General features: G+C 34.9%; 1 protein-coding gene across 4 annotated transcripts in view; it reads left to right on the top strand.

Moving 5' to 3' along the window:
• The window catches only part of LOC145263848 (ectonucleoside triphosphate diphosphohydrolase 8-like), a 379,759-nt gene extending 358,098 nt beyond the window's left edge, over positions 1-21,661 (top strand). For all 4 annotated transcript variants that reach the window (XM_080120925.1, XM_080120926.1, XM_080120928.1 and 1 more), the window contains 5 exons: positions 3,462-3,648; positions 10,035-10,282; positions 12,758-13,047; positions 16,800-16,962; positions 21,405-21,661. In XM_080120925.1, coding sequence (XP_079977051.1) covers positions 3,462-3,648; positions 10,035-10,282; positions 12,758-13,047; positions 16,800-16,962; positions 21,405-21,634 — 1,118 coding nt within the window. In that variant the 3' untranslated portion in view covers positions 21,635-21,661. The remainder of the gene's footprint in view (positions 1-3,461; positions 3,649-10,034; positions 10,283-12,757; positions 13,048-16,799; positions 16,963-21,404) is intronic.

Genomic DNA, 21,661 nt, shown 5'->3' with positions numbered 1-21,661 from the left:
GTACATCTGTTTTAAATTTCATTCAAATCGCATATGTTTGAAATTACAAGAAGATTCACAGAGATGACAGAAAAGAATAGACACTAAAATAAACCTTTTTCCTAACATTAATGCTTATTTATATTTAAATTGAAATAACTTAAAGTATCTCATTAAAATTGCATTTAACAACATTAAAGCATGCTACAAACTAAAGGAGTATCAGACTTATCAGAATTTTTGCGAGGACGAATCGTGGGTCAACATGAAGGAGGTGAGGGGTCAGTCCATGCAAAATAGAAGGAAATTTTCCAATACCCATTTCTATTGTTAATAGAGTGATCGTACAATTCACAAGAGAGGGTAAAATTGCACAAAAACTCATCCAAGTCTTCCTGAGCTCTCTGAAAGAACCTTGCGTCTTATGAAATGAAATGTTGAAAAGGATACTCGATACAAATATTTGTCAACTTAACAGACATATAGAGATTCGCGACCACTTCTATTGTCTTCCCCGGAGAATCTTTTGTATATAGGATTTAAATTTTATCAAAATATATATTTGAAGTTTGAAAGTGGGTTGTATCTCCGTAATTCTCTTAAAGAAGTACTAAAAGATCCGGGAGAATTTTATGCGTATAATTTAAATTTCATTAAAATCGATATATTTGAAGCTATTGAAGTGGCGGGGGTCCTAATGTGTACTTTACTTTTCATTAAAAAAAAAAAAAAAACAGGATATATTTGAAGTTTTGAAGAGGGGGTTCTGCCTCCATAGCTACTTTAGGGAGACACTCAGAGCCTCGGGTACACGTCCTTTGTCTTCGCCGGAAATTTTTACATGTAAATACAATTTTAGTTTTTATGTAGATTTTTTTACCACTTTTCGATGTGGAGCACACACAGAGACGTTAACGTTTATATATATATATATATATATATATATATATATATATATATATATATATATATATATATATATATATATATGATTTTTCAGCTGGATTAAATCCGACGGTATGAAATAAAATAGAGGTGAAAGGACCTGAATACTCAACGTTTCGCCCGATTTATGCGGGCTTTTTCAAGAGAGATGGTCATTGATGAGAGAGTCGGAAGATTTGGGGCTATATATAATGATGGGGGAGAGCAGCGTGTTTTCCTTATGTAAATTAGATGTCTATATACATATATACATTCTATGAGAGAAAATATATTAGAGTAAACTAGCGTAGTGGATTACGTTTAAAAGTTAAAATATCGTAGAGATTTAAAAGATTGCGCCTGGAAATATAACCGTGATAGATTAAGTAAATAAAATGAAACGAGATTACGAAGAGAGTTTTTAAAAATTAGAGATAATTGAATTGGGATAAAATAGCGTAGTAACTGTAGATGGCGACTAAAAATAAGAATAGGAGGTGATAAAATGGAGTCTAAAAATAGACACTGATAAAATAAAATACAGTAAATAAGTAAAATAAAATAATAAAATGAAGTGAAATTACGAATGGATTTTTTTAATATATATATATATATATATATATATATATATATATATATATATATATATATATATATATATCGAGTTTAACCTGTGTCTAAATTGTGCTCTTTAATAATTATTTTCGACAGACAGGGAGCAATGTGGAAAAAACATTTTTTTTTGTTTAATTATATTGCTGGAATGGGAGATTATAGCTGACTCAATTAAACGTCGTGTGGATCTGTTACGTATGTGTTTAAGGAAAGTTGCTTTGTTAAAATTAAAATGGTGGTCGTTCTCCATGATGTGACAAAATATGGCGTTGAGTGTATTACTGTTTTTTACATCTCTTTTGTGTTCATATATTCTTTTATTTAAATTACGTTGAGTTTCTCCTACGTATATTCTTCCACAATCAAGGCAGGGTATGGAATATATTCCGGCTTTGGTGTTAGTGTTGGTATTAGTCATAATTTTACGTGTTAGATCCCTAATTGTTAAAGAGTTTAGTTTTGTTATTTGAATGCCTGTCTTATTTAGGTTCTTATAGATTGTGACGTTGTTTTTATTAGTTGGTAATGTTAATTGTCTGTCTGTCTGTCTGTCTGTCTGTCTCTCTCTCTCTCTCTCTCTCTCTCTATATATATATATATATATATATATATATATATATATATATATATATATATATGAATAAAAAGGCTACCCACAAAGGGGTGCCTGTGCGTGAAAGTTTTATTATCAGGAGGTACGCAATCTCCAACCAAACCTCACCTGTGTCGACATTGTTAAATACCAGTGACAAATGAAGTGTACAAAACGACTAGAAACAAATGACGAGATAAGCAGATATATATATATATATATATATATATATATATATATATATATATATATATATATATATATATATATATATAAGCGAAAATGTGTGTATGTATGTTCGCTTTTTGTGTATGTCCAAGAAAGGCTTTTTTCTGAGAAGCGGTCGGTCGGCTTACAACTTCTTAAAACTTTTTATATCGCATATAAATTAAAACTTTTTATATCGCATATAAATCATAATGTCCGAAAGCAATCAGATTTGATCAATATGGAAATATTTTCCTTATATCAGACAATTGCTATTCAATTTGGACAATCCCCTTTTTATGGGGAGCTGGTCCCGCCCCAACATCTTGGGAAAATAAAAATAATAAAAGCGTTCCTGCAGTAAATGAAATACTACCCCGCAGTCAAAGTTGACCTCATTAAGCCATTAAAACGTGCACCTGCCAATTCTAAATACTTAAATAAATTCAAACGTAGTTCCGTTAATATTTTGCGGTGGTTAACGTCGCACATTTTTTTTTCACACTTTGATTTCCAACTTTGCCTCAAGAGTTCAGGTTCGATCCTCATACTTACTTACCAAAACTTTTTTTATTTTACACCCCCCCCTGGAGTTTTGATTTACCCAAAACCACCACACACACCTCCAAACATCCGGGCAACGCCGGGTACCTCCCGCTAGTATATATATATATATATATATACACATATATACACACATATATATATACACATATATACACACATATATATACACATATATACACACACATATATATACATATATATATACACGCACATATATATACATATATATATATACACATATTTATATATATACACATATATATACATATTTATATATGTACACACACATATATATACACATATATATACACACATATATTTACGCACATATATATATACACACACATATATATACACATATACACACACACACATTATGTATATATATAGTGAGAGAGAGAGAGAGAGAGAGAGAGAGAGAGAATGAATTAATTTATAATTAGTGTAAGCTTCATTGGTTGAGGTACCCGTAAAAAGTTGATAGACGAAGCGAAATCGTTGTGGACCACTTTCATTTTTTTTTTTTTTTCATTTTTTTTTAATTTATATGTCTATATATTTCTGTTCTGTTGTTCAGGTCTCCGTGTACTCCGAGGTCGCGTGACCCTCAACATTATCCAGGAACTTTCTGCCTTTTTGGAAGACTCGACAAAAAACCCATTCTATTTCCGACCAGGTCACGCCCAGGTCCTCTCCGGAGAAGAGGAAGCAGTCTTCGCCTGGGTTGCTGTCAACTATCTCCGGGGCTTTTTTCATAAAAAACAGTGAGTAATTAAAATGTGTCCCTCTAATTCTATTTAATCTGTTTGTTTTTACGGCATATCAACCCCTTTCATTTTTGGTTATTTAATGTCGAAACGCACTATACCAATATCCTTTAGAGAAAGTTAAGATGATGATAATAATAATAATAATAATAATAATAATAATAATAATAATAATAATAATATGTTCACCTGAGAGAGCTGAAACTGCAAGAAATCCCCCCCAAAAAAAACAATTTGACGGCACTAGTCTCGTGTGATACAAAATCGTTATGAAATGTCAAGGATAGACAGATCGAGAAGGGGGCACTAACCAACCCTCAACTGGAAAGGTTCCGAGAATACTGGGACTTTGAGGAGACTTATTGCCACTCAAACGCTGGTGAAAAAAACAATAATGGCTGCCAACGACAAATCAATGGTAAGCGACTGTTGGAATAATGCAAAATCATTTGAAATGGTTATCGAAAGAGGTGGGGAATACTGGAACTCTGGAGAGACTTGTTGTCACTCTGACTCCAGGGAATACCGCCGGTTATTATTAGGAAGAAATCAGAGGAACACCTGCATAAGAAATTCAAGTGAGTACGGTGAACAAAAAGACTAATAAATGCCAGATTATTGATGTGGCTAACCCAAACGGCACCAACTTAACAGGCAAGAAGAATGAGAAACTACGGAACTATCAGCAACTGAGGGTTGACATTGCTAGATTGCGGAATCAGAAAACTTCCATCGTGTCAATAATCATAGATGCGTTTGACGCAATTCCTGATGAAACAGCTGAACACCTTGGGAATCACTGTACTCCAGAAGTCAGTTGAGCATTGTCTAAAGATAACGGTTTATGTGAATAAATTCTGTACAGTTGTCCTTATCTTCATCTCTATGTTATCTATATAACACTATCAAGGTTATCCAACGTTGCTCGGGATTATAAAAAGATAGAAGAGGTTAAAGAGTGTCTCTAACATCTTTATATCAAAATTTCTATCTCTCTCTATCTCTCTCTCTCTCTCTCTCTCTCTCTATATATATATATATATATATATATATATATATATATATATATATATATTCCTCTTCTTCCCGTTTTACCACACCTCTTCCCCCTTCTATTTCTTTCACTTCTGTCCAGATTATTTCCCTTCCTTTGTTTTAATATATATGTGTGGTTTGCGTGACGCTAGATGTCTATACAATAAACAGAAATATACAAGGATACACTTTTATGGCCTTCGGTTGAAGAATTTGTTCTTTTCAAAGATGGTGAAATAAAATCGTAGGATGTACATATGCAGCAGACGTCCATGGAATGGAAATATATCATAAAATCCTTCAAGAGATTTGGAGAAAGATCCCATCTTATCTACACTAACTAGAGTATGTATTTAGATAACTATGTTTCAGTTGGAACAAAGGTGAAACAATAGTAGTGTAGGGGTCTGCAGTCACACCGGACATCCATAGAATGAAAATATTCTTAGCGCAGCAAATTAATGTTATAAATATGAAATTTCCACGATTTCCGCTAGTTTATATTACTAATATGCTAAGGCAATTTCATTTCCAAACTACGTTATCCTCTTTCACACGTATAAAAGATCTAGCAGGAAGACCTAACGTTGCCCGGGAATGAATGAGTACCAATGAATGTTTCATCTTCCCCCATAATTATAATGGCATCGAAATTGGTGAAATTGACTATTTTTTTTAATAAAATCGATTGATTGTCTTCTTTAGTTAGGGACCCTCCTCCACCACGCAGTGTATCAGAGAGAAGCTTCGCATGCCTTCTTTGTAGTGACTTAGTCCACAATACATTGTATTCTACATTGCACTGTAGAGAATCTACTTTTGATTTTATTAAATTTTCAGTAAATAATGGCTTCACTTAAAGTTAAAAATGATAATCTCAAGTATCATGGTTTAATTATGTTCTAAACAGAAACATTCAATTCGAACGCGCCCTTGTCATATCAAATAACCAATTGTTGATTTTATGAAATTACGTTTACATAATCACTTGAATTAAAGTTAAACGTACAAAAGTCAAGTATCATGGTTCAATTCTGCTCTAAAAAGAAACATCCATTTAGCACGCGCTCCTGTCTTATAAAAGAATATATAGTTGATTTTATAGGCTGGATCTTTTTGCTTGTGTTTAAAACTTCTCAAATGCACTTATCATTTTATTGTTTATAAAAGTGTTAATTTACGTCAAAATCGGACTTCCTTCTTTAATCGGATTTTTTTTTATCGATTTTCGATACTTGTCATTCCGTTACAAAACCTACGCAAGAATACTCCCAGACACATCAAGTACCGTCCTGTTTTGTTTTGTTTTGTTTTGTTTTTTTTTACTACTAAATTCTTTTCGACTTAATATCATAGCATGGAAATAAAAAAAAAATCTGAGGAAGACGTATCACGTCGAAATATTAATTTAAAATTTGTTTATTTTACAAAATCTTTGCTTTGTATTTTGGCTCATAAACGTATCACATACGCATTACATTTTAATATATATATATATATATATATATATATATAAAGTCTAATTTGCAGGTTCTAAATATTGAATATAAAAACATTGAGCTGACTGCAAAAGACAGATAGAAATGTGTGACAGAAAAATCGAGGAGTTCTCGGCGTTTTGCATCGAAAAACTAAAAGAAGCGAGAGTCAAGTCAAAAAATAATACTGAGCTGTGTGGAGCTAAATTCTCGCATTTATATGTCTGTCACCACTGCGGTCGCCATTGCAAGTCTCTAGCAGGACTAAAGTGCCACATACGTCTAAGTGAATGTCAATTTATTAGATACTTACTTTTTCAAACAAATGTTTGAACATGCGCGCATGCGCGTGTGCGCACGTATATATGTACACCTATGTAAATGAAAACTATGTTTTAGTTATCACTAGGGCTATGACAGGAGACTATTCTTTTTTACTCTCGTGCATATATCTTACACAGTTAGACACAGTTAATTAATCGAGAACCACATCACTGTGTAAAAACATATATGATATTAACTGATATATACTCGAGAGTCAAAATAATGAAAAGAATATTCTCTTGTCATAGCCCTAGTTATCACTTCTATATTATCATCAAAACGACTCTACCTTATTATGCATAATCATCTTTCCCCCCATCCCTCTCTCTCTCTCTCTCTCTCTCTCTCTCTCTCTCTCTCTCTCTCTCTCTCTCTCTCTCTTTCCTGGCAACCCATCAGCAATGAGAATTGTGGTCGTGTTCTGGGCTTTAGTTTATGCCTTTCACAGTGCGGGCAGGTAGTTCCATTTTCATTTGAAGGGTGGGATTGCAAGCGTTCTTCTCTCTCCCTCCTTCACTTTCTCTTCTTCTCGAGGTCCTCACGTCGGTGTGCCTCGAAGTTAGCTGTGCCTTCTGCCTCCAGGTTTGCCTGTCCTTGGCTTGGGACTCGCATGTGTATGCATTGATGCCATACATTTTTATGTTTGCTTTCAGAAGATCCTCATAATGTTTCTTCTGGCCTCCTCGTGTGCGCTTTCATTCTTTTATGTGCCCATGAGTGTTTTCGGCAGCCGGAAATCCGACATCCTGACAATGTGGCCTGGCCACCTTCGCTTGTTCCTTTGAACGTTGGTGGTGTTGGTCTTCTGAATGGCACTGAGTTTGGTGCAACAGGAGGTGTTCAAATTGCTCGGCAGGCAGCGCTGTTAGTGGAACTTCTCTAGCGCCTTGATGTATCAACACTATGTCGTCCAAGTCTTTGAGGGGTAGAGAAGCGTTGGGTGTTCGACGTTGGGTGTATACAGCCATTTTGGTGTCTGTCCGGATGTCTCGGTCTTCAAACATATGGGTTCGAAATGGCCAAAGTCGGCTCCGACGCACTTTATGCGGTATTGGACTTCGTCTTGGATGTCATTGTTGGATGAAAAATGGCTTCTCATTTATGGGAAACTGTCCACGTTCTCGAGAGGTTTGTCGCTGATGATGAGGGAAGGAGTTGCAGCGTCGGCCCGGTACCTGGGTTTTAGTTTGTACATTATATGTTTATGTTGGGTTAATAGCAAAGCTGAGCTGGGTATAGGCGCGATTGAAGGCATTCAGAATCTGCTTAAGGTGTTCTCCCAAGATAGACGCCACACATTTGTGATCGGCGTACTGGAATTGCATCAAGAATGCAATTGAGGTTTTGTTTTTCGACCTCAGGCAAGAGAGATTGAAAGCTTGCCCATTTTTCCTGTAAACGATGTCGAGTTCTGAACTTTGTGTGTGATGGCTGTTACAAACACGAAGAACAATATACAACATAATCAATAAAACCACATATTCATTTGAACAGATATTACATTTTGATCTTTACCAGAAAGTCAAGAAAGTGTATTCTAGAGTTTCACGTTCGACACACAGCGATATCAGATTTTTTTTTTTTTTACATTGCATCTTTGATTATCTTATTAAAAAAAAAAAAAGATAACATGTCTGAATAGGAAATTACTTTAGTGTATTATTATATAGATGATGATGATGATGATGATGATGATGATGATGATGATGATGATGATATATTCATATATAAGCCCGTTAAAATTGGTAAAGATTATAGTCCCTTGATTTAGAATGAGTGCTTTATGCCAAATTGATGGTTGAATCTGATTGATTTGTGTTCATTTTTGCATTAAATATTAACCTTTATTAATCCCTAACTTGAATCGAGCAGATACCATAATACTTAGTTCGCTTCACTTTATCATAACAAAGGTTCATATAAAATTTCATCCAGATCGGCCTAGTATTTTGTCTCGAGTAAATGTAGTATTGTGATGACTAATCCCGCTGAATCCCAAACTATATCGAACGGATACCATAATACTTAGTTCCCTGCATTTCATCATAAAAAAAAAATCCATACAAAATTTCAGCTAGGTCGGACCAGTAGTTTCTGAGAAAACTTCTGAGGTAAATGTAGTATTTTGGTGGCTAATCCATGTTAATACCTTTTAATCAATAACTGTGCATCGAATCGATACTATAATAATTAGTTCGTTGCACCTTATCATAACAAAGGTAGATACAAAATTTCGGCCAGATTTGCATAGTAGATTCCGATAAAAAGTGGAAACGGACATACATACAAAAAGAAATATAGATATAGTAAGGAGCAAAACCTCAGACACGGCTATTTATATGCCTAATTTGCATAAATATTACTAAATAGTTCATAATAAATTAATATTTAATTCTATAAATGTGAAGATATTATTTTACCTTTCCTGGAATCGATATTTTCCCGGAGTTTATATAGAACATTAACAGGAAGGCCCGGTGTTGCCCGGAATCGAATGATGATCAACAAATGTTTCACACTGCCATAATTTTATTGTCATCCAAATCAGTAAAATCGACCATTTTTCAATCAAATCCATTGATTACATGCTCTAGTTAGGGACTCATCGCGGAGAAGCTTCACGTGTCTTCCCGTAGTGACTTAACCCACAATGCATTGTAGTCTACATTGCACTGTAGAGAACCTAGTGTGGTTTTCATAAACTTATTTTTTATATATAATAGTTTGAATTAAAGTTTAAAATTAAAAAGTCAAGTATCATGCTTCAATTGTGCTCTAAACATAAACATTCATTTCGCACGTGCCCCTGTCATATAATAAACCTACCGTTGATTTTATATGCTTGGTCTTACTGCTCAAGCAGTGATAAATTCTTGAATTTAAGTTTAAAGTGTAAAGGTCAAGTATCATGATGCAATTGTGTTTTAAACATTAAGTTCGAACGCGCATTGTCATATAAAAGAACCTACTGTTCATTTTATATGTTGGGCCTTTCGACTTGTGTGGTAATAAAACTTCTCAAATGCACTTGTGATGTTAGGCTGTGTAAGGTGTTAACTTTGATCAGAATAGCTTGTTCTTTCTTTCATCGGATTATTTTGATTATCGATACTTATCGAACTCCTAAAAAACCGCCCCCTTAAGTAAGACACTCTATCCAAACACCCAATACTAATGATTACTACAATACTATCTCATTGATTACTGTACACGCAATAACCATAATCCCTGAGTAACCTTCGGGCATTAACAAGTGGTGAACCCCATGTAAAAAAAAGACATTCCGATACAAACCCTATCTAAGAACACTGCCAGATATATGAAGTATATTTGTGTGAAATTTCATAAAAATCGGCTCAGCCGTTTTTGAGTCCATAGGGAACGAACTCACACACATAGGCACGGTTTCTTTTTATATAATAGATAGATAGATTTAGATTTTCTATATTCTTTTTTAATTAAAATTTGAAAAGTGATCATTGATTGAAAATTATAAACCCTTGTTTGCAACTAATAAAATGCTCTTTTTTTTGCGTGCATTTATAGGAATTCCAGTGTCGGTGTCCTCGAGATGGGAGGTGGTTCGACACAAATCGTCTTCATCCCCAAGCTGCCCATCTATGCCAACAAATTCACTATACATATCGGTTCGAAGTATTACCAAACCTACGCTCACAGTTACCTAAACTTTGGCCAGCGTTATATAATTGAACGGGTCACGGAATATCTCATCTCAGAACATCACGACAAAAGTAAAGCCTACAGCCAAATCAAGGATCCATGTCGACTTAAAGGTAACGATAATTCACTCCGCCATAGCCATTGCTGTTGTGCGCTCGTCTATTTAGTTCTATGTTTGTCATTTCTGCTGCCAATAAGAATGCCTGCAACGTCTTTCCCACAGAAGAGACGTCGCGAGTTTGTCTCTGCTTTATCGTTATTTTTTATGGCAAATGCTCGTCTGAGCTCCAATCTATAGTCCTCCCTTTGCCAAACTTTCACAAAAACACTCGTCTACCTGAAACCACTATCAATAATTTCCCCCACTCTTTATATGTGCCTAAACCTAAACGTAGATTCCATAAACACAGCTTCTTTCTTAGAACTGTACGCTTGTGGAATTCTGTTCCGTTTTCTTGCTTTCCAACTGACTACAAAATGGTCATCTTCAAGTCCAATGTAAACAAGTTCTTGATGCGCCGTCCCCTTAAATAATCTCATTCACTAAATTTCCACTACTAATGATTACTACATTTTCTAATTGACTACTGTATATGCATTAACCCTTATCCTCGAGCGGCCTCTGGACCTTGATAATTTATGACTCCTTTGTAAAAAAAAACAATAAAAATGAATCTGTTCCTTGCACGTACTAGTTAAGGCAATTTAGAGTGGGAAAGGGACAGTCAAGTTTCAAATATTTTCTTAAATTGGATGGAAATAACAGTAATAAGATGAATAAAATATTAAGCTTTAGAATATATTATATCTTATATATAGAATTATATCAGTATTCTAAAGATTTTGCTATAAATATTTTCTGGATTTGCGAGGATTGTACTGGGACTCGATGCTCCACAAATTGTTAACTTGTTGAATTTGGAAACAGTTACTCTATTTTTTTTTGCCTTGATATTTTAACTAAAGAATTCACTTGAACCTGTATCTTTTTATTTTATTTTATTTTATTTCTAAACTTATTTCTGAACTTATTTTTGAACATTTTTTGTAATCCCATTTTCTTTTCAATTTCAGATTGTTTTATTTTTACTTTATTTTCATTTTTATTGTTTTATTTATTTATATATGTATTTCCGTACCCCTTATTTACTGTTTTTATCTCCTCACCTTCTTTCTCCACTTTCCCTTCTATCTTCCCTATTTTTTCCTTTTAGTTTTATTATTAGCTCTTCTTTAATGATTCCAATTATTTCATAGTGATCTATATATTTTTTAACATATTACCGACACATATACTACCCTTCTGATTTTCCCGTATACGTTGTACCTACTTTTAATTACTTTTTACCATTTTTATCCTATTCCTTCATTCACATTTCATTTCTAAGTGTCATTAAACTAGTTTTTTCTATATTTGTATTTTGTATAATTCTCAACCTTTTCTTCTGATGAGAAACATTTAACTTCGAAATACCATAGCCTGAAGATTTTTTTTTCTAAATACCCCCTTAACCTTTCCTTATTGTTCTGATGATATAATAAAGTTATATATAACTTTTATTCCCCATCTTTAATTTAATATATATATATATATATATATATATATATATATATATATATATATATATATATATAAAGGCTTCCTTTAATCTTGAAAGACTATGGATACCCACGATAAGGGTGCCTGCGCGTGAAATTTTTGTAGCAAGAGTTGCGCAAACTCCAACCACACCTCTTCTAAGTCGACATTGTTGAATACCAGTGGCGAATAAAGGTTCAGGACGACTGGAAACAACGCCGAGATAAGTAGAAAGCACATACAGCGTCTAGAATTCCCAAATGGTCACCTATCTGGTACTAGCCAGGCTCAACATTGCTTAAATATATATATATGTGTGTGTGTGTGTGTGTGTGTGTGTGTGTGTGTGTGTGTGTGTTTATATATATATATATAACTACTTAATTTACTCACATAAAATTAATATACGAAAGTATAGATTTATGCGTAAACTTTAAGTATTTACTTCAAAAGTGCTTAATACGTAGGTAGAGCTAGTTAGTAATTTATAAATAAATATATATGTGTGTGTGTGTGTGTGTGTGTGTGTGTGTGTGTGTGTGTGTTTGTATGTCTTTAATCCAAGGATTTTCAATGTAAGTATATCTCCTCAGAGGAAAAATTGTAGCAAAATACTAATATTGGTTCGCAATTATTAAAGGCATTTCATCTTTAATATTTTCTCTGTATGTGCTATTTAGCAAAATAATTGCGGACCTATATTAGCATTTTGCTAGAATTTTTCCTCTGGGATGTACGTACATTTAAAATACATGGATTAAGTACATTCATTTAAACATTGTATTTTATATATTGTTATTGGTTATAGACTGAATAATGAATGATACTCTTACTGCTTCTAACGACGACAACTAGCGTTACACCTAACCGTTACAACTAGTAACGGTTTTTAACACGTTTTTTAAATTATTTTTTTTTTTTTTTACAAAACAAAAACATTTTTTATGAGTTACGCCATTTTTTTGTACTTGGAATAACATTATTTTTCTTTCGTCTTTCTATTCACCAGGAGATGATATGAACGTGACGGAAGGAGCGTCCGTTATAACGCTGGTCGGAGCCGGTAACGCTGACGAGTGCCTAGAGATTTTGAAGGTTTTTCTAAACAAGCAGTCGATGGAGGACTGCAGTCCGAAGCCGTGTGCCATCGGCACCACCTACATGACACCCGTAAACGATATGACCTTCTATGCCGTCGCTGCCTTCGTTTATTCTAGTCGAATTATCCATTCGACAGACACGGATGAACGCCTCAACATTGAATTAATGATGAACGATACCAGGAAATACTGTGATTTGGTAATTTCTTTTTGTTTGTTTGTCATTTCACCCCAAACAAAGCACAGAGCCACTTAGTCGTAAGGGCCACTATTTGGGCCCAGATTTGCAGAAATACTATGTAGGGAGTTGGGCAGCGAGATGTTTCGTCACATTACACTTCTTTGATCGAACTGCTTGTCTTTGAAATCCCCTCCCTATGCTCTGTTTCCCCTGTTGAGGGGACAGGATGGTCTGCTTGTGTGATAGACGATCCCGTCCCCTGTGTATGGTGAATGTATAGGATAGTAGAAGGATTGATAAGCAAAAGGTCGCATAATGATGACAAAAACATACTGGTATATACCAGTGAAGGAATGCAATTTATTTACATGAGAAATATGAAGAATATAGATAAAAAGAATGGGAGTTCGTTACTTGTGATTGATGAGAAGCTGACGGGTTAGTCAGGTAAGCTAGTTGGTGGCCGATGCCACCAGAGCGGTTCTTGATTACATATTGAGTGTCCAGCGTGAAAGAGACAGAAATACCAGAAACAGGAAGTCACGTGGCTATGTCACTCTCCGAGTTAAAGGGCGACAATCGAATTAGCCTGGGAGTTTCCATTCCCACACCCCGATCGTACTAACATGCAAGAATGTAAATGTAATTTGAACAAACATCTTGCTGCACTTCTTATCCCCCGTTGAACTGATTCGCTTGTAACTTGACGAGATGCCACATATTAAATCTGAACTTACTTTGTATGATCTCGTAGAATGTTAACTAAACTCCTTATGCGTGATGTTTATTCTTATGGTTGTGCATCATATTGTAACACAGTGCATTATGAGCGCGTGGGAAAATATCAGCAGCAGCGAAGGATGGCTGGCTTGAGAAGATATTAGCAGCAGCAGCAGTAGCCAGATTTGAAGGGATACTATATCTTTACCGCCTGAATGTTGAGTTAGTAAAGATGTTGGGAACATATTTTTCTTCTCCCCAATTCATCTGTTAACTATGATATGGTATATCTTTCTATTTGTCTTTTCGTCTTGTTGGATTTCAGGACAAGCATTCATCTATTCTGGTGGAGTATCCTGCATAATGCTGTTACTGTATGCTTACTTACTTCTCACTTAGAGATGACGCACCACTCTTTGTATAAGCCAGTGTGAGGTGCAGAAACGTAAATGTAACTTGATTGTGTCCCTGCCTTTTTTCTCTGTAAGTTCTCTCACAGACGTGATGTTGCTCAGTCTCTTCTTTAAAGAGTAGTGGTTGATGGGCAGAAATCAGAGGTCCACAGTATTAATGGTTGAGTCCCTCAGGGATCCATCCTAGACCCAACTCTCTTCCTGATCTACATCAATGATCTCCCAAAACACATACTTAAATCATTCGTTGACATCTATGCTGATGACACGACCATCTATCGCAACACATCAAAGGCCGTAATTGATAAAGTTCTCTCTGATTCTCTCTTCTCTGATCTTGAGCGCGTTGTACAGTGGGGGAAGACGTGGCTGGTTACTTTTAATGCATCTAAAACCAAGCTCCTATCTTTACATCATCAACACGCTGATCCCCATCTGGCATCAATTGAAATAGATGGCTCTCGCCTAGGGGAGGCTCCGTGTTTTGATAAGCTTCTGGGCTTGACCTTTACTCCTGATCTGAAATGGAACACGTACATCAAGTCTGTTGCCAAGGTTGCTGGACAGATGGTGGGATCCTTCTACCGCTCCAGAAGATATCTCACTACTGATGCAATTCTCTATCTATATAAAAGCCAAGTACGTTCAAGGATGGAGTACTGCTGCCACATCTGGGCAGGAGCTGCTAAAAACAGCCTATCCTGCCTTGACAGAGTACAAAATAGACCTCGTGGCTTAGTGGGGGGATGCCCTTTTCTCTTCCCTGCAGCATCTCTTCCACAGAAGAGACGTTGCGGGCCTGTCTTTGTTTAATCGTTACTTCCATAGCAAGTGCTCATCTGAGCTCCAATCTCTGGTACCCCATCGCCAATTTTTCACGATAAACACCTGGCTTAAACCACTGTTAAAAGTTTTACCCACCCTTTATCTGTGCCAAAACCAAAACGTAGATTCCATGAACAAAGCTTCTTTCTTAGAAGTGCACAACTGTGGAACTCTCTTCCGTTTGCCTGTTTCCCACCTAACTACAACTTGGATGTCTTCAAGTCCAACATAAACAAATTCCTGATTAACCGCCCCCTTAAGTAAGACACTTTATCAAATCTCCAATACTAACGATTGCTACGATACTATCCCATTGATTACTGTACACGCAATAACCCTTATCCCCAAGTGGCTTCCAGGCCTTGATAAGTGGTGACTTCCATGTAAAAAAAAAGAAAAAAGGTAGCCATATCAAGAAGGTTTTATTTGAGCTTCGAATTCTATGTTATTTTGAATATTTAATTAGCATTTTTTAGAAGGGGGAACATCCTCTTGTCAGGTTTTCCTAAAAAACCTTTGTTCAAGGAGAGTGTCAAATAGGCAAGTTCTCTCCACCTATGTGTATGTGTTAGTTCAAAAATCTAAATAATATTTAAACGAGACTTCAAGTGTAAAAATTAAAAAAAGAACTTTTATTAAATAAATCAGCAAAAATAAAACATGTTCTCAAGAAGTCATCTTTTTAAATAAGTTTTCTCATATCATAATCGCTGATTGAATGCATAAATTCGCAAAAGAAATAAAATGAATCCACTTAAGGTAAATTCTAACTCATGTTTCTGATAATACAATCGCCATGTTGGATTTTCCCATTTGATTTTTTTGTTGTTTGGAGAGTTCCTATTACGCCAACATTTCATCGTTTATCAAGTCTAACTGCTATGAGGAAATAGCAATCAAAGGGCAATAACTCGGGAAATACTAAAACATAAAGAGGATTATGTTAAATAAAATTTCAGAGAATATATTTAAGAAATGAGAATCGAATTAATATAGATAGTTGAAATTATCAATATAGTTATATCTTTCATAAATGCTATTTATCAAACTAAAAACCTAGTTTAATATATATATTAATAGTCAAAAAAATAACTAATATTCATGCCTTTCAGTTGAAATAGAAATTATCTTTCTTAGATATTTTTTTAATATTTAAAATTGTCTTCATTGTAATAACTAGGGTTATGACAACAACATATTCTTTTCATTGTTTTGACTCTCGAGTATATATCCGACACAGTTAAACACAATTAATCAACCGAGAATCCCTCACTCTACATAACACATATAAGATATCAATGGATATATACCTGAGAATAGAAACAATGAAAAGAATATGCTGTTGTCATAGCCCTAGTAATAACTTTCACCAGAAAGATTATTTTTGTCAAGAATATATATATATATATATATATATATATGTGTGTGTGTGTGTGTGTGTGTGTGTATCTATGTATATATATTTATGTATATATACGTATATATGTATGTGTATATATGTATATATGTGTGTATACATATGTATATATATACGTATATATATATGTATATATGTGCATATAATCTATATATGTGTGTGTGTGTGTGTGTGTGTTTGTGTGTGTGTGTGTGTGTGTGTGTGTGTGTGTGTGTGTGTGTGTGTGTGTGTGTATATTCTTTTGTGTAAAAAACATGCTGCAAAGATTTAAAAAAAGAAGAAGAAATCGCTAGTCAGAATTAAATATCGATTTTTCGGATGTATTGCTGCTTGGTGAAAATCCTACAAGCTAACGTTATGTTATATATAGGATGCATTTTTTTATATATTCGTAGACCGTGACAGAAGCTGTGGAACAAAGGGGGACAACCCGAGCATACGCGTCCATCAATTGCATCAGCGGCGTGTACATCCCACTATTGTTGGTAGTTGCCTACGGATTCCCAAAGAACACAACTTCCATTTATTTGAAAGAAAAAATTCAAAATGGGACACCCAGTTCGTATATTTACTTTTATTTATTTTTCTTTCTCTCTTTAACATTCGTGAACTGTTGTTAACATTCGTGAACTGTTGTTAACATTCGTGAACTGTTGTTAACATTCGTGAACTGTTGTTAACATTCGTGAACTGTTGTTAACATTCGTGAACTGTTGTTAACATTCGTGAACTGTTGTTAACATTCGTGAACTGTTGTTAACATTCGTGAACTGTTGTTAACATTCGTGAACTGTTGTTAACATTCGAGAAATCGAAAACAAACAAAATATTGCAGAATTATTTTAGCCATCAATCGGTATCGGGGTGGGGGTATCCTCAGTACCAAAGCCAACAGTATCTTGGTCATTTGTAACGATACCCACCTTTAAACACGCGACATGTCTTTTTTTTACTGTTGATTCCTTGTTGATTGTGATGAGATGCTGATCTTGTGCAGTTCTATATAATCCATTCTCCCAGGCTTTGCCTTCTCTCTTTGAAAAAGAGTTAATTTATTGCTAATCACACAATGCGCCTCGATCAGGGAATACCAACTGTCCAGTCATTTTTTTTGGGGGGGGGTTGCATTCCAGAGTGCTCTTGCTCTAGGGATCTGGCTCTTCAGATCTCACTTTCCAACTCTTGTGTCACACCATCCTGCCGTCGCAGGGAGATAAATATCTATAATAAATAATTTCAACTAAAAGCAAGATAATGTAATATTTTACCGACCTGCAGAGTTTTAAAATTCTGAAACAGTTTTAAAGCTGTTGTTGTTGTTGTTTTTTTGTTTTGTTTTTTGTTGTTTTTTTTTTTGTTTTGTTTTTTTTTTTAAATTAATATTTTAATATATGTGTTTATTAATTAACAAACGAAGATGGCTTCTGTCAGTTGTGGCTTTTAACTTCTATTGGTTATTTTTATTAATAACCTAAATATTGAAAATTTAAAAAAATATATATAATAATAACTGTGACCAAACGCATTATAAAACTATTTTCAACCGAGTCGTATATTTTTAACTTACTGAAATTGTTTCAAAGTTTTCCTTTATTTTAAATTAAGTGGCTGTATTATTTTACTATTGGGATCATCATGAGACGAGTGATTTGTATATTTATTTATTTGCTGACTGTTTTCCTCATCTTTATAGTTGTTGTTTCACGACGTTTCAGCCAACATTTCCTCTGGTCGAAACGTCGTGAGACAATAACAAGGATGATGAACAGTCCGCAAATAAATAAATATTAGGTGACTGTGTCTCGAAAACTGGGATCGCATATGTTCGGTATTTTTGTGAGGTTTCGAGAAAAAAAATGACTTGTTCACTATGGAGGGACTCTGAAATGTGTCTCGGAGTATTCTGAGATAAGTTTTGTATCGGAATGCTCCTGACAAAACGCTTGAAAAACGTTTAAGAACAGTACTATTGTGCAGGTCGGAATAAAATTAAATTGTTTTGCGTTTGGTAAAAAGTAATTTGTTGTATATTTTATTTGTTTTCGATTTTTCGGTTGTTAACTATACTACCCGAATGATTTTTCTTTTTCTTAAATACGACCAACCATGTCTATAAGGGGCTCTATCCGTCGTTCCGTCATACAAAAGTTTGAAATATTTTTTCCAGTATGCCTGAATAAAGTTATTAATGTTATTTTCACCTGACACTATGTCAGGCCAAAAATATAAATATTATATTAGTTTTCTATTAATTAGACAACAGTTTTAGTTTTTTCGTCGGTTGGTCAGACAAGAAATTTTAAGGAATATTTTGCTTCCCGATCTGTCAGACTAAATTTTAAATTATTATTTACGTTAAAATTTGACATATTTATTTATTTATTTATCTACTAGCAGAGAAACCCGACGTTGCCCAGGAGTGAATAAGAGTCAATAAATATCCCACACTTCAAATACTTTTATTGTCATCGAAATGGGTGAAATCGTCCATTTTTCAATCGTTGATTGATTGCCTCTTCTAGTCGGGAACCCACCACGGTGCACCAGGTGACTTAGTCCACAATACAATGTAGTCTACATTGCACTGTAGAGAACATACTGTTGATTGTAAAAATTATTTTCATATAATGGCTTGAATTAACGTTTAAAATGCAAAAGTCAAGCATCATGCTTAAACTGTGCTCTAAACTCGAACATTCATTTCGAACGTGCCTCTGTATTATCAAAGACCATTCTGTTGATTTTATACGCCGGGCTTCTCTGTTTGTGTGGTGATAAAACTTCTCAAATTGTGTTATTAGGCTGTGTAAAGGCTTTAACTTTGGTCAAAATCAGAATATTCCTTCCTTGATCGGATTTTATCGATCATCGATACTTATTGGAGGCATTCCGATACAAAACTTATCTCAGAATACCTCGAGACACATAAAGTACATTTATTTGAAATTGCTAAAACAAAAAAATCGGCCCAGTCATTTCAGAGTACATAGTGAACTCTCTCTCTCTCTCTCTCTCTCTCTCTCTCACACACACACACACACACACACACACACAATGCATTTTATATATAAGTAGAGATAAGGATTCCGTTGGTCTGTCTACCACAGTAAAGTTTGAAATATTATTTTCGTGTGTCAGATTAAAATTTTTAAATATTATTTACCATTTTAAGAATAACGTTAATATATGTGTGTGTGTGTGTGTGTGTGTGTGTGTGTGTGTGTGTGTGTGTGTGTGTGTGTGTGTGTGTGTTGTGGCCCGTGGTAAGGGTCATAAATAAAGACTCAGACAACGGGTTTAGGTAGAAAATAATATATTGTACAAGAAAGTGATACAAAGAAAGAGTGTCGGTATTTCCGACTGCTAAGTTAGACAATTGTAATCTCGCGTTTAGTCGTAATATTTCCCCACGAAAGTATTACCTTTCGGGGTGAGTGAATAGGTAAGCCCCATATCAATCCCTCCCAAGCCTTTACTCCGCAAGGGATACTTAGTATCTTTTCCTTTTTAGATCGATTGTTAAAGGAACCGTGAATTTCCTTTTCCTACCTATTCGGCGTCGTTCTGGAGCTGCTTGGAGCGGTACCATATCGAAAGTGCCATATATCGTATCCTTAATTTTGTTTGCTTTGGTAACAGGTTTTCTAATACGGGCCTTATCTTCTGCTGGAATATAGTTTCCATTGGGGATAATGCTGATAGTGTGTTAAGATTAGGTGTGATCCTTATAGACCTGTAGAAATTGTTGTTGTACCGTTTCTGTATGTGTATTGCATCCTTTCTTGAGTGTTCGTTTTAAAGTGTCGACAAAGCGATTCGCCATCAGTTTGATCGCGGGTGGTACTGAGGAGTCGTGACATGATTAATTGGAAAGTCTCGCATAACTTACTTAAATTGAGTCCCGTTGTCACTAACTAAGCAGTCGCCAACTCCAAACCGAGCAAATAATTCACGGAGGAAATTGATAACTACCCCTGTAATGGGTCTCTTACATCTGAGCACTTCTGGCCATTTTGTGTAGCTGTCGACCACAATTAGGTAATACAAATCCTCTAGTGGTCCCGCGAAATCTACATGAATTGTAGACCAGTGTTGGTCTATATTATTATTCATCAGACTACCGTTCTCATCTTGAGTGTGATTTTAACGTTTCGGTCAATATAACCTTCGACCTTCTTCAGGTGTATCGTGTCGAACTCGGGAATGTTTCTGTCGAACTCGGGAATTTGGGCGGAATTTCGAGCGGAACCCTTTATTTACTTCCCGGGGGTAGCATGCTCTTGTTCCGTCAGCCATGGCTGGATATAGGTCCTAAGTAATTCGCAAATCTATATTTCGGTCGCCCACACTGAGGATTGAACCTTTAACATTCAGGAGAATATCACTTTTACAATTGATTTTTCCAAGTACTCTAACCACTGTATCCAAATTCCCGAGTTCGACAGAAACATTCTCGAGTTCGACAAGATACACCTGAAGAAGGTCGGAGGTTATATCGATCGAAACGTTGTGAAAATTACACTCCGGATGAGAACAGTGGTCTGATAAATAATAATACAAATAATCCATCCTCATCTCAAAACTTCAGAAACGTCAGTGGTGGTCTATTTATGGCTTAAAAGTGATTGGCGCTTCCAAAGTACAGCATGCAATGGCCATGTTATATATATATATATATATATATATATATATATATATATATATATATATATATATATATATATATAACTACTTCATTTACTCACATAAATTTAATATACGAAAGTATAGATTTATGCGTAAACTTTAAGTATTTACTTCAAAAGTGCTCAATACGTAGGTAGAGCTATATATATATATATATATATATATATATATATATATATATATATATAAACACTGCTTGTAAACTTCAGATTTCAAAACCAGTAGCCATCACGAAGTAGTCTATTTCTCTTTTACGCAATGATATATTTAAGTAAGCAAGTATAATATTATGTATTTGTGGTCCTTTTGTGCAGATTGGAGCCTTGGTGCGCAGATTTATCAGACGGAGTTACTGCGGGACGGATGCGAACCTCAATCGTTGACCACCTACTCCACGACTGTAGCCGGGGCCTTGACAACTCAACCAACATCCGGTTCACGATCCCTGGCTTCTTCACGGACGCACGGATTAATAATGGTGTCGGTCACCTTCTTTTTATTCTTTTCCATCTTTTCCCCTTTCTCTCCTTTTACACTGCGATAAATAAATAATTTAGAATTTATCAATTCA

The sequence above is a fragment of the Euprymna scolopes genome, chromosome 39 (genome assembly GCF_053919585.1).
Source record: "Euprymna scolopes isolate OS-2025 chromosome 39, ASM5391958v1, whole genome shotgun sequence".
NCBI classification, from domain to species: Eukaryota; Metazoa; Mollusca; class Cephalopoda; order Sepiida; family Sepiolidae; genus Euprymna; species Euprymna scolopes.
The sequence above is the reverse complement of the archived record's forward strand: the minus strand, read 5'-3'. Positions and strand labels throughout refer to the sequence as shown.